At 30.9% G+C, this 22,485-nt stretch overlaps 2 protein-coding genes and 1 long non-coding RNA gene across 3 annotated transcripts in view; all 3 read left to right on the top strand.

The window, feature by feature from the left end:
• LOC145321940 (lactadherin-like) overlaps positions 1-13,873 on the top strand; it is a 59,934-nt gene extending 46,061 nt beyond the window's left edge. Inside the window, exons 3-7 of the mRNA XM_080163653.1 lie at positions 5,766-5,843; positions 6,248-6,334; positions 12,844-12,897; positions 13,303-13,451; positions 13,747-13,873. Coding sequence (XP_080019779.1) covers positions 5,766-5,843; positions 6,248-6,334; positions 12,844-12,897; positions 13,303-13,451; positions 13,747-13,873 — 495 coding nt within the window. The remainder of the gene's footprint in view (positions 1-5,765; positions 5,844-6,247; positions 6,335-12,843; positions 12,898-13,302; positions 13,452-13,746) is intronic.
• Positions 13,874-17,867: 3,994 nt separating this feature from the next.
• On the top strand, positions 17,868-19,650 carry LOC145332016 (uncharacterized). The gene is made up of 3 exons (XR_013884005.1): positions 17,868-18,032; positions 18,644-18,703; positions 19,520-19,650. It is a non-coding gene; the product is annotated as an uncharacterized LOC145332016 (long non-coding RNA).
• A 1,020-nt stretch (positions 19,651-20,670) lies between these two features.
• The window catches only part of LOC145321861 (uncharacterized), a 40,502-nt gene continuing 38,687 nt past the window's right edge, over positions 20,671-22,485 (top strand). Inside the window, exon 1 of the mRNA XM_080163530.1 lies at positions 20,671-20,763. The gene's annotated coding sequence lies outside the window, so the exon portion shown is untranslated. The remainder of the gene's footprint in view (positions 20,764-22,485) is intronic.

The following is a 22,485-nucleotide window of genomic DNA, read 5'->3' as shown; positions in this document are numbered from 1 at the left end:
AGGAGTTTTTTTTAAGAAAAAAAAATTAACTAAACTGGTACCCAAAGTTTTACTTTATCCTATTCATTGGCTCAGAAACTTTGAGTACACAAATTAAATTTTGATTTATTAGTACAAAACTTTTGTCCAAACGGTCCAATCAATCATTTTAATTTATAAAAGTGGTAATCTTGTTTATTATCATTAGAGATTTATATAAAAAATAATCTTCCATTGTCTTATCCCTTAAGATTCCTGATTTTACCTTTCCTTTTTGTCTCTTACCTGGTGTATAAGTATGTGGCTTGTTTTTAATGGAAGTAGAAAAATCAATACTTGACCCAATTCATTTATGAATTCACACGGTATTGTTGGTTTTTAAAAATATTTATAATTAATTTTGATTGGTTTAAACAATTTTGAAAAGATATACTATTGACATTATACTTATAATATTTAGACAACACCATCTAATTTTAAAACTTGTTTTCATATTTTTCGATGATAAAATTAGAATATTCGAAGTATACCCAATTTTGTTTAAGTCTATTATCAAAAAAAACTCTATGAATCAGAGGTTTTATTTCGGGCTTGACAGGACAGAGAAATTTATTATTGAAAATCTTGATGTTAATATTTGAAATTGACATACTCTAAATCCTGTTATGGACCAATAGACAAAATACTTTAATTTATGGGATATTTTTATCTCATTTTGGTTGCTCATGGATAAATTTATCCTTATCATTACTGTTTCGTTTGGTTTCCTTGGTTACTCTGAATATCTTAAAGTAACATAATAAAAGTAGAATGACTATGTGTAAATCCCTTTATGGGGTGGGGACCCTGTACCGACTTTCAATTAGGTCTTTGAATACCAGTCAATAGCGTCGGAATAATAACACAACAAAGACGCTAAAAAAGAGCAGAGTGCAACTGGCTAGCAGACGAAAAAGGTCCCCACCACTTGGCCAAGGTAGTTGTTTGGGTTATACATTTATACCAGTGGCGTGCGAACCGAAGGGGGCATTTGGGGCAATCGCCCCCCCCCTAGCGACCAAAACGCCCCCCCCTGCCCCCCCTAGCAACCGCCCCCCCTGCCCCTTCCCCCTAAATGTTAAAAAATGCCCCATTTTGCCCCCCCCTGGTCAACAAAAATGCCCCTTTTTGCCCCCTACCCTACAAAAAGCAAAACTATCCCAGTTTCCAAAAAAAAAGATCAAGAAATACTCCAAAAAAAAATTCGCGCCAATCAGACAGTTACTATTCAATTAACCTTACCAAATTTTTTAATTAGTGTAGAAATTAGGTTAGTTTTGTCACTGAACATAACAAACCAGGTTATAGGAAGTATTTTATTTTGTATAATATAAACTTTTTACCATACATCCCCAATGATGATACACAAAATTACCTTATATAGATTACAATTAGTGGATGAAATGTATGGAAACTCGACTTAATTAACCAACCAATCAAAATTCCATTAAAGTCACCAAAGTTGTTGAGCCAACGAATAAGAAAATTTTATATGAAATATTGGGGACTAGTGTAATAAATAGCCCAAAAACCCCTCCCTCCCTGCATATTTGAAGAAAAAAATTTGTGCTTCGCTCCCTTCCAAATGGTTTCTGCTATGAAATATTGGGGACTAGTGTAATAAATAGCCCAAAAACCCCTCCCTCCCTGCATATTTGAAGAAAAAAATTTGCGCTTCGCGCCCTTCCAAATGGTTTCTGCTATGAAATATTGGGGACTAGTGTAATAAATAGCCCAAAAACCCCTCCCTCCCTGCATATTTGAAGAAAAAAATTTGCGCTTTGCTCCCTTCCAAATGTTTCTGCTATGAAATATTGGGGACTAGTGTAAAAAATAGCCCAAAACCCCTCCCTCCCTGCATATTTGAAGAAAAAAATTTGCGCTTCGCGCCCTTCCAAATGGTTTCTGCTATGAAATATTGGGGACTAGTGTAATAAATAGCCCAAAAACTCCTCCCTCCCTGCATATTTGAAGAAAAAAATTTGCGCTTCGCGCCCTTCCAAATAGTTTCTGCTTTTTATCACAATGAAAGTAATTTTTTTTATTTTTTACACAGTTCATTATATCTTTGGTTTTTATGGTACAATAGATTTTTTTGTGGATTATAATATTAAAAAAATAAAATTTCTCGCTGTTTCGAGCATCCAGTATGTAATTTACTTTGACTGTCATCACACAACATACAGGAAAAAGGATTTGTCACATTTTCTACCTAAAATATATATTTATTTCAACAGATGCTCTTTAAATCTACTTGTCTGTATTCTTATTAATGATTTTTTGTGCTTTGCTACTTAAAGATGTTGTCATCCTTGTTGTCATACAATAAAGAAATATTTAATATCATTTTCTCATATTAGGTTAATTTTTGGTAAATTATTTCCAAAATGAGTGTTTTTATCTCCCCCCCCCCTTTTTTTTAATGGGGTTATTCATCCTTCCTGCTGAGATTTTATAACATCCCCTTCCACCCATTAAAAATGTTTTGTAGTGGAGGGGGGGGGGGGGGGGGGGGGGTGGAAAGGTTAATTTATCTTCTGTACTATTTTTTTGAAGATGCTTTCTAGCTCCCTTCCCTTCGGTCATTGCAGGGTGGGGAGAAGGGATGGGGGAGAAGAGATGGGAGGGGAAGAGATGGGAGGGGAAGAGATGGGGGGGGGAAGAGGTGGGGGATATAAATGGGAAATAGGGATGGGGGAAGGGATTGGGAAGAAGGGATAAGGACTAGGAGGCCCATAATCAAATAATCCCACCCCTTAAAACGCCCTTATTTAAAATTAGTATATATAATCAAAATGCCCCCCCCTAAAGCAAAGTGCCCCCCCGGGGCACTTTGATTTTACAAAATCTTCAAAATGCCCCCCCCTAGACAAAGTGCTTCGCACGCCACTGATTTATACTTATACAATTATTCCGAATACCCTAACCCAACACTCCTTAGCTGGCTATGCTATTCATATATCAAACATTAATTAATCATTCTGAATGAAATAATAAAAAGAAAGAAAGGGTAAATAAAGAAAATTGTCGTGTGATATATTTCAAATGTCACACATACGCTATTAATTTATTTTTATGCCAAGTTTTATTTTCAAATTACATTAAAAATATAGAAGAATAATAAGAGTAAAAGAATAGAGGGGATATGTGCTAAATGTAACTCTACTCAATGAGGTTTTTGAATATTATCCTATAGCGTCAAAAATATTAACAAAGACAAGTCGCTACAAAAGAGCATAAACCAATTTGCTAGCAGTCGAAAAAAGTCCCTACCACTCGGGCCGGTAGTTGTCTGGGTTATACATCTATATACTTATAATTTTATTATAGAATGAATTTAAAAACTCTTCTATTAAAAAAATGCTTTAATTTGTGCTTTAATAATTCATAAACCGGAAATTGTATTTTAACCGATTTTGGTTGGTTTAATATTAATAAAAATGTCACACAACGTTCATAATATCCAATTAATAAAAATATTGGGTAAAAATGGATGAATTTTCGACCAAAACACAGTCAATTAACCCTTTTATTTAACAACCTTTGTTATAGGTCCCTTTTGATAGATTAGCCATGGTTTAAAAAAACATTTTTTTCCATTATCAATGTCTAAGCAAGCATTAAACCATTTGAATTCAAATGTATTATCTAAAATATTGCAGTGAGGAATTTGAAATGGCTAATTTTTCAATGCATTTATTACTTGCATGTTTAACCAGTTTTCATGTTCTCTAATAAAGTATAACTTACAGCGGGCAAAAATAATGATACCCCTATTTATCCCCTCCCCTCCTACTGTATGAACAAACTGACCAATAAAAGAGTTACATGTTAGATACCTATTTTTTTCCCTGTTTCAATAATATCCATGTATATTTTATATCCATTAATAGTACTATGGAAGCTATTTTAAAGGAAGATCTCTTGGTCAAATATAAAATAAGGGGGGGGGGGGAGTATGCTCAACTAAGCACTACAAAGGAAACCACTTAAAGTTTTAAGTATAAATTTTAGCTTTACTTTACATACATAGATTTATAATAAAACAAAAGTTAATTCAAATTACCCACTAACCGCATAAAATATTTATGGATGCTAAAAAAGGGGATTATTCATTGCAAACTGCGCTTTTATGCATTTTCGGATTTCTTTGGGTTTTAAAGATTTTCGCATAAATATTATCCATACGAATAGATGCACTTATGTTCATAATAAGCAGTAAAAATCTTTTTTTTTTTTGGTGATTAGATCTTAATTCATATTTAAGCAGTAAAAAGTCTATCAATAAAACGCATCTATAGTATAGATGTATATTCCGATAATTACCTCCCCACTTTTCCAAGGCCCTTTTCGTCTGCTAGCAATATTTTTTCTGCTACTTGGCTGTGTTAATATTTCCGATACTATTGGTTGATTTTTAGCAACCCAATTGAGAGTCGGTACAAAGTCCTTGGAATGGGGACATACAGTATTAAACTCCTTCCCCCTCTAGTGTTTTACTCTAATATCAATAACAACTTATTTATCAATGCTAACAAGACAAAAAAAATAGTTTCCCCTCAATTGTGATTATTCTAAAGGTTAAAGGTATAATTATATTTCTTTAGGTGAAATTAATCCTTACCTTTTATGATCTCTGTAAATAGCCTAAAACCTACTTAGAATCACTTGAATGCATATTAGCAAAGATTATCTAAAACTTACTGTAATCTGCTAAAGTTATTATTAATATTTAGCTCAATGTAAAAATACCCATTATTCTTTGCTTTATTTAGGTCTCTACCATAAAATCTATTTTAAATGAATGTGGCTTCTCTAAGATTTATTTGCTTTTACTTTTTATATTTACTAGCGGCTTCGCCCCTAGCCTCTAGGGGCTTTGCCCTAAGAGGTAATTTTAAAAAAATTAAGTATTTCTAGTGTTATAATTTATTTTAACTTTTTCAAGGAGGAAGGGAAAATTGAGCTGGTTATTACACTAGTAACCAAAGTTTTATAATATAGTTTCCAAATTCGTCTTTGTGGACTTTTACTAAATTTTGATTGGTTGGTTCATTAACTTCAATGTCCAAACTTTTCAACCACTAATTTTGTGTATCATCATTGGGTAGTTATTGTACATTGATTTATCGTCCATTGTCTTATCCTAATTTTTCGTTTCCTTAAATATAATTTTATATGGTTAATTTAAAATGAAAAAATCTTCTGATTCATGTTAGAAAATCTGCTAAATTATTCATAAGCGGGAAATTGTGTATTTTATCATGATTTTAATACACAAATAAAACATAAAATTTATTCGTTGATATTTGGTTTATAAATAGAACATTGAAAAAGTAAGTTAGATGAGTTTTTTACAGTAAAGCTAAGTAAATATTATCGATTAACTTACTTAAATTTCAGCTTTTTTTATTACTCGTTACATTATAACTGCAATAAATGCTATTTAAACATTTCAATTGTAACAGTCAACTATCCCAGTCAACCAGTATAACTCTTTTCTGGAAGTTTTCATTGCGCATGATTTTTGTTAAAACCTTCTTCTTAACCTTACTATTAATGTACATAGCAGCAGAATATACAAATTTTAACGTCTTTAGATATGACACAGTTTGTTTTGAGAATCGACCCCATAAACTTCCCAACAACGGGGATAAGCTATACTATAATATAATATAACCTCTTGTAAAACCTTCTTTCCTTTAAAATTGTCTTTTTTGTCACACAATAGAATTTATTTATTTCAGGTAAAAAGTTCAGGGCAGAAAGCAACCTGGACAGTGGACCTTGGATCTTCACAGCTTGTATCAGGATTAATCAGTCAGGTATATACATAATAATTTTAACAGGGATCCTAAGGGATAGGACAATGGGTTGTAAATAGAATTATGATATACAAAACTACCCCTTTTGTATTTTAATTGATTAGTTGGAAAGTTTGAGCAGGGTTAGTTGAAAAATCTAGTGATCTATAGTTTTAATAATAAGTAACACAAGTTATGAACCAGCAAACAAGAGCGTGTAATGAAACATGGGTACCAGATCAATTGTCTTATCCCTCAAAATCCCTGGTTAAATATTTTCACTTTTAAACAAAATTAATGTCCAAGCGCTATAATATGCAAATTAGTTATCAAATAGTAAAAGATAAAAGATATATTGTTTTTGATAGGCCAGTCAGATAAAAAGTAAGTTAACTTTTTTTTATAAAATGATTTTGTGTTTTTAGGGACCTCCACAATCTATCCATCCACCAGATTATATGAGATATATTAGTCTGACTGTTCTTCTCAGCAATGATAACAAGAGTTGGAAGGTTAGCTTTCTTAGATAGATATATTAATAGTAGATAGTTAGATATTGATAGATGGATAGATAGATAGATTATATGAGATATATCAGCCTTACTGTTCTACTAAGCAATGGTAACAAGAGCTGGAAGGTATGTTAGATAGATAGATAAATAGAAGAGTAGATAGTTAGATATTGATAGATGGATAGATAGATTGATTATATGAGATATATAAATCTTACTGTTCGTCTAAGCAATTAAAGCAAGAGCTGGAAGGTTAGATTTCTTAGATAGATAGATAAATAGAATAAAAGATAGTTAGATATTAATAGATAGATAGATAGATAGATAGATAGATTATATGAGATATATCAGTCTTACTGTTCTTCTAAGCAATGATAACAAGAGTTGGAAGATTAGCTTTCTTAGATAGATATATTAATAGTAGATAGTTAGATATTGATAGATGGATAGATAGATAGATTATATGAGATATATCAGCCTTACTGTTTTTCTCAGTAATGATAATAAGAGTTGGAAGGTTAGCTTCTTAGATAGATAGATAGATAGATAGAAAACTAGATAGTTAGATATTAATAGATGGATAGATAGATAGACATATTGTAAACAAGAGTTAGAAGGGTAGGTTTCTTAGATAGATAGATAATTAAAAGTAAAAATTTATATATTAATAGATGGATAGATATATTGATATATTAATATTAACAGATTATTTAAGACAGCATTTTCACTAATTTTCTTAAAGATATATATTAATAAATGTATAGAAAATTAATTTTAAAATATTGTAAAGTTTAATAACCCCTATAAAAACTCTTACATAGTACATATACAGAATCCAAAGATAGATAGATAGATAAACATTTAATTACCCTCTTCCAAACTTGTTATAAGTAAACATGTGTAAGAAAACATGTTAGAACCTTTCAACTTTCCAACCATCAAACTATCTAATTACATAAATAAAAACTTTTATCTTAAAACTACTTAATTTCCCCTCTCTAAATGAAGTTTTCTATATTAGATAGCTATACATAGTTAAGGTTCTACAAGTATTAAAATATATTTGGATCTACTGCAGTTCACGGTAAAATATTGCTGGTAAGCAATATTTCCAAAAATCTATGAATTTTAAAGGCTGCTGGCTGCCAAACGGCTGAACGTACAGATCATGCCCGCACACTGTTTTAAGCGGCATAAGAAGGCCTACAAATAATATGGAATAGCCATAAATCAATAATGCATAATTATCTCGCAGTGCAGAGAAATGCGCGAAAAAAACCTATTTTACGCGTTTTTTCTTCAGTGAAGCTTTCCTTGTGCATAATTGGATCAGCTAGCAGCCTTTAAAATTTATAGATTTTTGAAAATATTGCGTTCCAGCAATATTTTACCGTGACCTGCAGTAAATCCAAATATATTGTAAAATTTTAGATTTTATCATTTTCAAATTGTTAAAGTAGCTGCCCAAAGGCCACCTTTTCAATAGATTACTACCCAAAGTTTTATAATCCCTCTCTCTCATTCATTGCCCTGTAACTTTGGGTACTTTTATCAAATCTTAAATGGTTGGTTCAAAACATCAGTGCTCAAACTTTTCAACAAATATTTTTCCTACAGAAAGGGCAATTTTGTTTATCTTCATTAGGTTTGGACTTAAATCTATCAACTATTGTCTTATCCTTTAAGATCCCTACCATTGTTTTTTATATTTATTCCAGTGTAGAAGCAAGTAAAGATGCTTTTTATTAATTTTACTGCCATTGTCATATCCCCTATCCTACCCACTTGATAACTTGCTGGCGGTTAATAAGTAATAATTAGGACAGGAAGTTAATTTGTTGATGTTTATCTAAAATATAAACTTTGTAATTCATCTCATATGTCATATGTATGCTTAAGAGGGTATAAGAACAAAGGTGTTTTATCAAAATTGTTAATTTGGTATAACCTATTAAATTGTCAAATAAGCTATGTACTACTCCCAATGTACTGAAACCCCTATCCCCTTAAAAAAAATAATTTTCCCTAATTACTACGGGCGCTCTCATCCTGCAGGGCCTACAATTGCGATGGCCTAACCCTGCGGGGTTACCCTGTAAACATTTTAACCTAACTTAACATTACTTAAAATAAAAAAACGATAAATCCCCCCCCCCTTTATATGCTCGACGAGTCAATTTAAGATAGTTGAATTACCTTTTTTACATAATTAATTATTTTTACTACTTTTTCACATAAGATTCCTTGCTTTTTTTGTTTGACTGGTAACATTGAATAAACCCCGGATTTGCAAACTAAGGGTTGTAATTCTGATTTTGATTTGTGAATTAAGATCATATGTATGCAGGGAGGAAGGGGACATTGGGCTGTTTATTACACTAGACCTCAAAGTCATATAATAATGATTTCTTAATCGTTGGCTTAACAACCATGGGGACTTTTAGTGCATTTTGATTGGTTAGTTCCATTAATTGAGTGTTTAAACGTCTCAACCACTTATTGTATCTAAAGAAGGGGTAGTTTTTGTATCATCATTGGGTATGCACATTAATTTATCGGCCATTGTCTTATCCCTTTAGATCCCTGATCATATGTATACATTACAAATAGGTTCAATGAATTTAGAAATTAAGTTTATGTTCATGGAATACATGGATAGGTCAAAGGAAGATATTTTACATTGGATGTTTTCCCTCAAAATGCGAGCACAGAATCCCCCTATTTATTTTTACTAAATGAATTTTCAAAAGGTTATAAGCTACCCAGTACCCAATATAACCTAAATTAATTTAGCCTAAGATAAAAGAATGATACACGATAAACAACCCCGCCAATATTTACATTTTTTTAAAGAGGGGGGTTGGGAATGGTGCTAGAAAATTTGAGGGGAAACCACCTATTTTTTCTTACTATTCTACAAGGGAAAAATGTCAATAAATCATTATATATGATAAAATTGACATTTAAAAGGAAATATCAATTCTTTCTGAAATAACCTATCCCTTATTTCCAAATGTTTATCATGTGTATCAAAATCATTTATTTCAAACAAACATGTATATTAATCGTGAATATGGGTTAATCAAATTTAAGTCAAAGGATAATTTTGATTGTAAAGTAGACAAAAAAGTTAAAAGAAATAGCTCAAAGTCATGTACAGACAAAAGTCGTTCAATTGAAATTTAATTGTAATTTAAATTGACCGACTGTTTTTGAGATCAAATTGTTCGTGAAGATTCCCTTGATCATATGCAAATAGTCTGTGTCGGATACGTTTAACTGTTTTATTCTATACCTATATGAGTGACTATTTTTTCTGTTTTTTTACGTTATGAATTATTTTCGACAAATTTTTTTATAAAACGGCTTGCTTTATTGCATCAAGATCCATGACAGATCTATATAGGAAATAAACGTCTATAAATGAGCTCGAGTCTTCCACTAGTAGAATGTTTAATACTCATAGTGCTCCAATAATCTATAATAAACTCTCATTGACCAGAACAATAAGACCCATTATTTTACTCTATGAAGAATAAATTCTTTTTTTTTATTTCATGATGCTATTTGAATTATACTAAAGTATTAAATTTCTATTCATAAAATAGAAAATTTAAATTTATAAAATAGTAAATCAAAGAAAACTTAGTTTTAAAATAATTTGATACTAGCGACATGTCTGTAATGTGTTTAGATATTAAACTAAAATTTAACATTTATCTAAACATTTTAACCCTTTCAGGACGATAATTTGAAACAAAAAAAAATACTAGGATCCTAAAATATTTTAAAGAAAGAGAGATTGGACAATGGAAAAAAAAGATTAATATTCTATCTAGCCAATAGCGGGAAAAATTTAGAACGCCGCCTCTAGTTTTACATAACAGCTTTGCTACTTAAAAATAGTGTTCTCCTTGTTATGAATTCAAACCACGAGAATCCCTATTTCAGAAGTAAGTATAATACAATAGGAAATACTTAGTAGGAACTGTCATATACTAACACGCTATAATACACATTATTATAAGATCACGGAAAAAGACTATTTTCGGGAGAAAAGCATTGTTAGTTTTCTGTTATGAAAAACAAGTAAATGTTGATATTAAACTTGTTGGAATGCCTTGACATGAAAAAAAGTGAAAGCTTACATAGGTTATGCAATTATAAAGACTTACTAACAACTGTCTAATTAATAATCAAAGATACAAAACATTATGATATTTTGGGTTACCTATCCTTAAAATTTGATACATAATTGTGCTTTGTACATCACTAGTTATGGAGGTAGAAAAAGTGCAGAAAATATAATAATATCATCTTAAGTATAAAAAACATTGCCTTAAACCATCCCGGGACCTATGTCAAGCTTTCTTAAAATGGAGAAATCAATCGGTGCGTATGTTATCGAAATCTTAAACCAGAAACCAAAAAATCTTAATATTTTATATAATAGGATTACAAAAAAATATTATAGAATAGTTATTTAAAGCACAGTCGTAAAGAAAGCTCTCTGTGAATATCAAAATGAAAAATTACAAGGTTAAATATTCGCGAAAAATTGTCTCTAATACGATTTTTTACATGTTTTTGATATTGTCTAAATATTGATCTATTTCTTAGCAATATAGGAAAACTTTACCCTGTCCTAAAATATGATATGGTTGCTTCAAGGTTGTTAAACGCTTTGTTGTAGTCAAACTAAGGGAAATTAAAACCATGAGGGGGGAAATACAAAACATTACAATAAAATACATTTGTTTTGAACCATAAGCAAGGATGACAAAATTAAAAAAAAACAAAGCCTAAAACATCTGACAATATGACAAACAATAAATGCGCTTTTAATATTTAATAATAAAATTATACTAATAAATGTAGAAAATACGTGAATATTTTCACATGGGAGAAGATGGACATTATTTATTTTCCAGTTAGTTCATACAGTAAAAGGGTATGGGGTAAAGAGGGTTGATGGGGGATCGGTATTTTAGCTAGCTACGAGTATCAAACATGAAAATCTGGTGCAAAATCCAAGTAATGATACGTCGATTTAAAATATTGATGAAAACATGATAATTTTGGAAAGGCTTGCAACAATATGAGACAATATGATAATAGTAATACAAAACACAATACTTAATTTGATTCTCAATAATAATCAGATTTAATGTTTATTTAACCCAGTTGAGGCAAAACAAACACTGCTTAATTCAAACTAATCATTAACAGAATAGTATTGTGATTTACTAGAATTATTTACTAAGTATATTTGCGATAACTTTTATTTAATGAAATCTTCCAATTTTTAACATGTACAAAATAGCCTGCTTAATTGCTTCAAGATCCATGTCAGATCTATATAGGAAATAAATGTCTATAAACGAGCTCAAGTTTTCCAAGGAATATATGATTAAAACTCATAGTGCTCCAATAAACCATAATAAACTCTCATTGCCCAGAACGATAAGACCCATTATTTTACTTTATTAAAAATAAATTCATTTTTTTCATTTCATGTTGCTATTTACCTTATATTGATGTATTTAATTTCTAATAATAAAAAAGAAAATTTAAATTTATAATATAATAAATTTAAGAAAACTCTGTTTTAAAAGAATTCGATTGTGGCGACATTTTGTGTGGTCAAATATTAAACTAAAATTGTAATCATCATCATTAACCCTTTGGTGATGGTAATGTAAAGAAAAAAATATAATTAAAAAAATCTTTTTAAAATCATTTAAATTATTAAATATTTACTTTCTTTTAGATAGTAATGCCGGGTGAGGAAAATAGATTTATTGAGAAATAGATATGCATATAGAAAACTAGCCAATAGGGAGATAATTATATCGAGCCAACTCTAATTGTTTTATATTTGTAAATTACAATAGTGATATGTTATGTTTAGTTGTTGTATGATTAGGGGTAGGTTTCTGGTAGAATCCGTAAGGGTGTGTTTTTTAAGGCTTAAAAATAGTAGTAGAACGATAATATTTACTAAATATGTGTATTTCTTATTGAAAAGAACTATAAACAAAAATTTTTTTTTAAAGTTAACATAAATTTTTATCGTTCTACTAATGTTTTTGACTTATAACACATAACCTTTACGGATTTTACCAGAAACCTACCCCTCTCTTTATTATTACTTGGATCTTATGAGATTTCATGTACTCTAAAAAAATAAAACTTGTATTGGGCTAAAATAACGATCTTCCCTATCCTCCATTTACCCCATTCCCTCCCCTGCTACACGTTGTATGAACTGACCAATAAATGACAGGGGAAATATTAACCTAAATTGACTCCAATTTCTCCCCTGTCATAATATCCACGTATATTTTATATCCATTACCAAAATAACTTAAGTAAAACATAGATTATCTGAAAATTTTGCCTCGTATATTAATTTGCTTAAATAGAAACTTACAAACAGACAATTTATTTAATAAATAATTTATTCAAATTTATTACATTACTAAATGTTTTTTTTTTATTCATTTTAGGATTGTTGCAGCCAAGACGGAAGTCAAACAAGTTTCTATGCTGATGATAAACAGGTATAAAGTAAAGTTTTTTTTATGAAATTTCAGTGTAAAAAAAAAGGTATTAAAAAATAATAATACCTGTAACAAAAGGCAAGACTCTCCTAGATTTATAACTTTGACTAATGTTTGTTTTTTGGACACATTCCCCTGTTGTTAGTCTGTCTTTTTTTTGTCTGTATGTAATGAACCACTAACCGCTGAACCAATATGGTTTTTCTCTACAGTGACAGTTTATGAATATTAACGGAAGGGTACCTCAACCCTCCCAAGAGAGATCACCCCTTGACCCCCCAAAAAAATTAAAACTAATACTAAAAGTTTAATATCGTCTTCCTGCCCCTATCTTTCAATTACAACCTTAGGCATGTAAGTATATCAATATATTTTAAAGAGAATTAAAGATTACTTTTGTATCAGGATGAGGTAGATGTAGAAAGAATCCACAAATTTGGAAGCCTTCAGCTGGCAAGATTTGTTAGAGTACAAATATCTACAGATCTCAGGTGGTTCGGCCATGATGAAAAATGCTTTAGGAATCAGATTATTTTCATACAAATAAATATACGGTAGCTACTCTATAAATATATTGTGTAAGTATGTCTGTAAAATAATTGTTAAAGCAAATGGTTTTAAAATTGTCTACTAATAACAGAAAAAGTTTGAATTCATAATATTAGCTAATAAGTAAAGATTGAATAAATACTATATTTTAGGAGGATAATGTCAGTGAAGCATTCAATTTGAATTTCTTTGGATGTTTTTTTAATGTTTAAAAAATCAATGATAATGTATACGTACTAGAATAGTTTGTTTGAAATTTCTAAATCATTGGAACTAAAAATAAAATCTGATTTATGACAGATTTGAAGTATTTGGTTGTACCAGCAACACAGTTGCCAATAGCAACCTAGAAACTGTTGCCGAAGCCCCTGGATATGTTTCTATTGCCTGGCAACCTCCAACAGGAAATTATACATTTTCATTTTGACTAAAATCATACAGGATATTAAAACTATAATGTCGTTTGTGTATTGCTTTCATAGCTGTGCAAAACAAATGTTAATGTGCTTTTTAGTAGCGAAGCTACTCTATAATTCACTTTGTCCGTCCGTCCGTCAGTCAGTCCGTCAGTCAGTCCGTAACGCTATGGGGGAAATGGGATTTACTCAGCTCCTATAAAAGATAGAATGCTGAAATTTTTTGACAACATTCCCATCATTGAGGAGCATAATTGACCATAAAACATCATTGGCGTTCGGACCGATTTTTAGCAGGTTTTAGGCTATTTTTATATTTTTCACATTTTTCTCCATATCTTCAGTGTTTATGGTCCGATTTTCAAAATTTTTTCAGTTACAGATATTAAAATTAAATTTTCCGTCGTATAAAGGAACAACAATGAAGGCCAGACTGCCTTTTAAGCAGGTTTTAGGCTATTTTTATATTTTTCACATTTTTCTCCATATCTTCAGTGTTTATGGTCCGATTTTCAAAATTTTGTCAGTTATAGATATCAAAATTAAATTTCCCGTCTTTTAAAGAAAACAATCATGACGGCCAGACTGCCTTTTTAGCAGGTTTTAGGCTGTTTTTTATTTATTTAACATTTTTCTCCATATCTTCAGTGTTTATAGTCCGATTTTCAAAATTTTTCAGTTATAGATATCAAAATTAAATTTCCCGTCTTTTAAACAAAGTAACCATGACGGCCAGACTGCCTTTTTGGCAGGTTTTAGGCTATTTTTATATATTTAACACTTTTTTCCATATCTTCAGTGTATATGGTCCGATTTTCCAAATTTTAAGGATTTAAAAAGTAAATTTTTGGTCGTTTTAATAAAACAACCATGACAGCTAGACTGCCTTTTATCAGGTTTTTGGCTATTTTTATATGTTTTACATATTTCCCCATATCTTTGTTTATTTTGATGCAATTTTCAAACTTTTATGGGATATCAGTATCAAAATAATTTTTCCCATTGTTATGAGCATCTTTAATATAATTTATTTTGACCATCGTCATCATGCAAAATAAAACAAGGTTTCATGTTTATTTTATCCAATAAATCTATTCTTGATTTTAGTAAAAACCTTTTAAATCTACCTGTACGTATTCCCATCGACGATTTTTTATGCTTCGCTACTTATGGATGTTGTCATCCTTGTTTGAACTATTATTTTTTAAGTTTTTGAAACTTGTAATCAAAGATTCAACAATATCAAGACTTAGCTTTTGTTAAGAATAGCCTAAAGTCTAAAGCTTTCAAAGTGTCTCTAAAAATCAGCCATGATACGTCATAAAAATGTGGAATGAAAGGAGAAGTATGTAAGAAAACCCCTAAAAAGAGATGTATAATCAATCATTTATATGACAGCACACAGCTGATTTTTTAAGACACTTTGTAAGGCTTCTGAAAGCATGTTCTTTGCCAATTTAAACATTTCCGTAAATGTGAATTTATTTAAATCCAACTTGTTTTTTCCTCCTTTTTACATTTTTTCTTTGTCTTTTTTCTTAATTTCTTCAGCATAAAATTAAATGTATATTTGCTGGAATGCAGTATCCATACCTGGGGATGCATCCTACAGCCTTAACGGTCACTACTACCTAGTCAATATATCCCATGACGAGGGGGGTCAGCGCAGTGTGGAGATTCATAATACTAGTGATACAAGCCTTATGCTGGCTAACCCACTTTGGGGATCAAGGTATGTTTTGCTATTTTAGGGAGGTAAGGGGTTTTAGCATGGATCTAAAGGGAAAAAGACAATGGCCGATAAATTGATGTACATTACATATGATGATGCACAAATTACCCCTTCTGTAAATTACAATAAGTGGTTGAAAGTTTTAAACACTCGCCTTAATGAATCAACCAATCAAAATTTAAAGTTTTTAGACCAACAAATAAGAAAAACTTAATTAAAAAACTTTGGGGACCAGTTTAATAAACAGCCCAATGTTTCCTCCCTCCCTGGAATATTAAACTGTAGATAAAATTATTGTGTGGAACCAACCAATCAAATTCAATTGAGTACCCAAAGTTTAAAGTCCAACGAATAAGATATTGAGGTTAAAAGATTTTATTGTTACCAGAGTAATTTTCATTATAATGTCCCCCAACCCACTGTTCCTGATTAATTAACCATGTTTTATTATATATTTATGAAACTATAACATAAATTCTTTTCAGGTATAATATTGAGTTGACCTGCTGGCATGACTCCCACGGGATTGCCTGCGGTCAGACCAGTCTGGAGGCCAGGCCTGAGGTTTCATTCTCCTGCAGGGCACATAGCAGCTTCTGTCAGGAGAAAGAACAAATAAGGAATTTTGATTTAACTTTGGTTATTGTATAGTACAGAGACCTAGTAAAAGTTTACTTGAAAAATAATGAATAAAAAGTAGCTTATTCCTTAAGGGTTTGTAAGATTTCAATAACTAAAAAATAGGATAAATGTGCCCCAGATCAATATCAAGTTAATCTTAAAATAGAAATTAGAATGTAGAAACTGTCAGCTTTCTTTTGTTATCCAATATATCGACTGTAAAAAAGAATACAAGTGGTCGTGGCTGACACAATATCAACATCACATTTTAATTTTTTAATATGGTCATTTATTGTCTATTATTAAAAGTGACCATAGCTAACAAAATAATCTAAAAATGGTATGACTACATTTATGTTGATAATACAATAGGCCTCTATTTTATTTTAATCATAGTTAAATCGTTATTTGAATCAGGTTTATCTCTCCACAATACGTGACCGCCAAGCTGTTACTAAACAACACAGTCCATCTCAAATGGCGGTTCAGCAGCCGCGGTTGGCGGGCCAAACAGCGGCTAATCCGCATCGAACAAAGTGACGGAGTCACTGTATATGAAAAAGAAACTTCCCTTGATGGAAATGAGATTCTAATTGATAAGTTAGCAGAGCAGAAAACTTATAGTTTGGTATTCTGTCCGCTAGGAGAGAATCTTAATAGTGAAATAGGCTCTGTCAGGTTTGCCCTGTCTATTCTGGAGATTAATATGGAGGGGGCTAAAGGAGCATTTGTCTCGGACGTAGGGCTGGAAACTAGTGTTGATTGGAATGGAGCTATTAGGAAAAGATACTTAAAATTATTTTTTAAGTAGCTAATAAATTAAATTTAATAGTAGAGTCCTTTCATCTTATGTTCTTATCATAATATTTTCTCCGCCTTTCTTTCAGTTTATATTCTTGTGCCTATTTCTATGTGTTTCTTTCTTTCTTTTTCTCTTTCTCTTTCTATCTTAGTTTTTAAAAGCGAAGCTTTTCTATAATTAGGGTCGGTCCGTCCGTATGTCCGTAACGGATAGCTTTTTCCGTTAATTTAGGCATGTTAGAATTGTCCTATCGATTTCAAATTTTGCATGGTGATTCCTTTAGTAGTATTACGATTTAGAAAGCGTAGCAACTCTATAATCATTACCAAAATGTCCGTACGTCCATTTTAAACATGTTGATTTTTTTACTTTTTTAACAACAAATTTGTATGTGTTCTAATCATCGGATTGATCTGATTTTTGGTATATTGATTTATGGGACAACAAAGTATGATGTAATAAACGAAGCAACTCTATAATCAAGTCCTAAAAATGTAAGTATGTCCATAAAAATTATCCTGTATCAAGCAGTTTTTCAACAAATTTACTTACAATTTTGCTTTGACTCTTATAAATTTATATTATGATAATTAGGTTCTAACACTATACAAGTGTTAATGTCCGTTTGTCCTACCGTTTCAGTGCTTCGCTTTTTGGATGTTGTCATCCTTGTTTTAATATTTATCTTTAAGAATGTAGCTGTTCAAAATTAACATTTGTTATGAGAAAAAATGTGTTCAAAAAATCTACTAAACATTTTGAAAAAATCATCCAATATATTTGTTAATTTACTACATATATGAAATACCTTTTAATGTGTGTATAAAATATTATATGCCGTAATCGGAAAGTGAATGGCACTTGCGATATTGATAAAGTAAAGGTTAGCCATTGATTTCAAGTATCTCTTGTGACAGGGTAAAATGGCGGTCAGCCCGTGTAAGTGGAATTATTGGGAAAGAGAGCACCTACAAAACAGCTGATGCTTATAGACTAACTCTTAGAATAGGCAAAGGTAAGCTATAGGTTTCTTGTATTAAATATATATACTTTTTACTGTAGGGAAGAAACAACTGGTGTTTTATAGACTTAATATTAAAATTGTTAAAGTAAAGCTTTCAAAATCAAACATTACGCATTTAAAAATCCATGCTTTCATTTTTATCTGCTTTTTTTCTTTTAGGTTTTGTTAAAAAGGCTTTTTACCGTTAATATAAAAGGAATATAATATTTTTGATATTTGGTAATCATAATTTTGCTCATGCAAAAGTAAAATTATTCATATTTTATCTTTATCCATATTTTCACATTGAAGTGGAGCAAAGCTTCTTTACATTTAGAGTTTGTTAGAATCATATTTTATACTAGATAAATAAGATGACATAAGATGGCGAAGCAGAAGCTGATCTATGAATCATGCCCGATAGTTAGTTTTGGGATTAAAGTAATTTTCTCGGCTATTATTTGAGATAGACGACTGGATGTTCTTTTTGCATCTTTTTATTAACTCACTTTGACAGTTTTTTATATAATGTATGTCACAGGATAGGTCTATTTTGAGTTATTATTTAAGCTTCACTTTTCTACTATAAATTGCCATGTGTTAAAACCTGCTGATATTTTCAGATCCCACCTTCGTATCCTCATCAGAAATTTCGGGAAATAAAACAGAATTTACTTTATCAGGTAAATCCAATTCTATAAAATTTATAACAGAGTTAACCAGCCGCACAAATTTATTTTTAAGTGTGGCTGCTTCGTTAATTTGTTGCGCCTGTTTTGGGCCATGGCATACCTCTACACTAACTATTTATGCCGCGAACCTGACAGGGCAGCAGTAGGAACCATTTTTAACATTTATATTTATGACGATCGCTTTCTCGGCAAAGAGCAGATTTGCTGCGTTTTTTGTTAAAGTCAAAGCATTTCGAATTAGGCCGTGTTAAGTTAAATATTAGTGTTTGGCAGCTGCCTGCAGGTTGCTGCCTTGCTTTCTTTAAAGCTACGTTATTATTTTTTTCCAGTCACCAAATTTGAAACAATTGACTGCGGCTGCCAAATCCTCAAATTTATCATTTCTACATTTTTCTCTATATATCCTACAGGAAATTTGTATTTTTATTATATATGTAATTTGGCTATTTTCTTTCTCTTAAGTCTGATTTTATCTTATTTTTATCTTTTTATTTATAGAGGAAAAATTGTTTACTGTTCTATATTCATTTTATTTATAGAAAAAATCCTCTAAACAAAAATAATAGAAATAATATTACCAGTGTTTTGAGCCTTTGAAAAAAAACTTTGTGTAAAAATTAGGAAATGAAGGGGACTGTATGTATATTATACTTGTCCAAAAAGTTTATAAATACTTTTTAAAATCTATGCTTGGTTCAATCTAGCAGTATCTAAACATCTAAACCAAAAGATTTGATAGAAAAGGAGGGTAATTTTGAAATGAAAAACACTATGATGTTTTATTTACCTATATCTCTTATTTTTTAGGCCTGCATCTAGATGAACGTTACACTGTGTCTCTGAGTTGTATCCTAGGGAGTAGAGTTGAAGAATGTGGTACAAATTTTGTAACCACTGAACCGCCAAATTTGCTGCTCAATAATGTTGTTTATCGCCAGGAAAAATACTTAAATTATTATGTTACACAAATCTGCTAATTTTTAGATGTATTGTAGACATTCTATTCAGGGATCTAAAGGGATAAGACAATGGCCGATGAATTGATGTTCAACCTAAGTGATGATAGAAAAAATTACCCAACGTAATGAATCAACCAATAAAAATTCACTAAAGTCCCCAAAGTTGTTGCGGCAACGAATAAGAAAACGTAATTATAAAACTTTGGGGACTAGTGTAATAAACAGCCCATTGCTCCCTCTCTCGCTGAAATCTATTCCTATTGTAACCTTAACTTCTAAAGGACGGAATACTATATCAGGTCTTACTATTTTAATGTATCTTTGAACCATTTCTTGCAAGTGCATGATTACGTTGTTCAAAACCCTACAGACAACCAACCATTTTATCGCATGACCTTTGTCTGGAAGTCATAGATTACTAATGATTACATTATGAGTTGTGTCTGTTTTGTTCCAATACATTTCCCGTTTCTCTCATAATTATTGTCTAACCAGTCGATACTTTTTTAACGTCTTTTGTTAGACGCAATATTGGACCTTGATCTAAACTAAGAAACCCAACGCGACTTTAGACATTAACTTTCTACTTTTTGTCATGAAATTAAATATTGAACCTCTAGATTGGTGTGGCCAAAACCTGGCATGAAAGTTTGCTGGATTGTGAGGCAGGCGGAGGTACGCTGGTCAGCTTGGGAACTAAGGAATGTTTTTACATACATAAAAATATATATTGATACCCAAAGTTTTATAACCAAGTAATCTTATTTTCAAACAATAATTTCAATCTAAATATGGGGTAATTTTAATATCAACATTGGGGACGATTTTTATAACTATCAACCTTTTTAGTGTTCCACCTTAGGTAAGCTTCACATAGGCCCCGGGGTGGTTTTAGTCTATTGTATATCTAGAGTGTAGTTTGGAAGCTTTTTTTCTAGTATCTTCCTATCCCTTTTATAGACAGAACCTCAAGATAGTAGGAACGCAACCGATAGAGAACAAGTAACAATGGAATTTTTTATGAGCAAATCATATAACAGGGAGTTGAATCAGAAGTTAGATCTGCCATCAGTGCTTCAGATTTCTGGACAGGTATATATATACAATTTTAAAAAAACTATTAACTTTAACACATTACAAATTAATAAAACAAATTGATATATATACATATAAAGTAACAGGATCTATGTCTGTGTATTTGACTGTGATTAGTAGCACAAAAAAGCCACTATTCAATAGATACTTTGGTAAATAGATAGTTAGATAAATATTATGCCACTATAATTAAAATGAATGAAGCTGCATGAAAATATATGAACTTGTTTAAAGTTTCAAATGACAAGGGTATTCTCAGGGAGGGAGAGGACAATTTTGGTTTATTTAATTTACAACCCAATTTTTACCACCTATTGTCGAAACTTCAATCCTATGCCTTGGTTAAGGGGGAGATTTTGTATCTTCATCAATTGTCTTTTCCCTGTACTTAAGAGTATACTTTACATTGTTATCAACCTAAACAAGGATGACAACATCCATAAAAGCGAAGCTCTGAAACTGTAGGACAAAAGAACAATAACACAATAGAGTGTAAGAACTGAATAAGCAGAATACAAATGTATAAGTCTGAACTAAATTGTTGCATAACATCTTAAATACAGTATACTGTTAAATACATACTTACAGTTTGTAGGACTTGAATATAGAGATGCTACGCGTATAACATTATACCTTGTTGTAACAGGAATCTGTATTCCAAAAGTCAGATGAATAAGATAAATATATAATATAAAAAGTTGTTGACAAAAATGTAAATAAAAACCTGTCCAAAATGGACGTACGGACTTTCTGAAAATGATTAGAGAGTTGCTACGCTTTCTAAATTGTACCTGACGTACGGACGGACGGACCGAATCTAATGATAAAAAAGCTTCGCTTTTGAAAATGCTCTAAAGTGCACTAAAAAGTTTGTTTAAATTTGTTTATAAAATGTTATAAAATGCTGCCATTAATTTTACATTATTTTGACATATGTATCAAGCAGACTTTTAGAAATATAGATTTTCTTAGATAAAAGTAGGCCGATTTTTTTTTGTTTTTGGATGTCCTTAAAGATATTAAAAGCAGTTGAACTGGCTGGGGTTTTCTTTATTAGGAATTTTTGGTGGGATGGGGGGGGGGGGGTGGTAGGGAAGATTAGTCAATTACCCCCAAGCTCTAAGATAAAAAATAACCTTTAACTTATTTCAAAATTATTAGTTCAACTTTTAAAAATACCTTTAACATTTTAATATGTTTTAAACATATCAAACTTTTGTGAGAAATTTTACCCTCTTTTTTATATGAGTCACTAAAAGGTATGACATTTTAAAATCTAAGATCTACAGAACTTTCAGAGGAAATGAGATGATTTTCATTTTTATAATGTGACACATTATTAATCTCAAGATTAAGATGAAAAATTATTGTGTTAAATTAGAATGTCACACAACATAATGTCACATCCTTGGAATTTAGCTGTAGGTGGTTCCTGGTTTTATGAGAACCGTTATAATTACAGTACATTCCATCCCTTTAGAGTTTGTGATGTACTGTGTAATTTCTGAATTTTAGTGACTTTGACATCCAATTTTTATCTCAAGCTGAATGAAAACTTGAACTGAAAAATTGCACTTTTCATAAATCCTGTTTGAAAAAAAAGTAGAAATATGCAAAGTTGTAGATAACTAAGGAAGGATGCACTAGAAGGATTTTTTTATGCGTAGCTTCTCTAGACAACTTGTTATACAGCAGGCAACCTTTTGAGATATTTTTTTT

The sequence above is a fragment of the Acartia tonsa genome, chromosome 1 (genome assembly GCF_053477335.1).
Source record: "Acartia tonsa isolate MP-2025a chromosome 1, ASM5347733v1, whole genome shotgun sequence".
NCBI lineage: Eukaryota > Metazoa > Arthropoda > Copepoda > Calanoida > Acartiidae > Acartia > Acartia tonsa.
The sequence above is the reverse complement of the archived record's forward strand: the minus strand, read 5'-3'. Positions and strand labels throughout refer to the sequence as shown.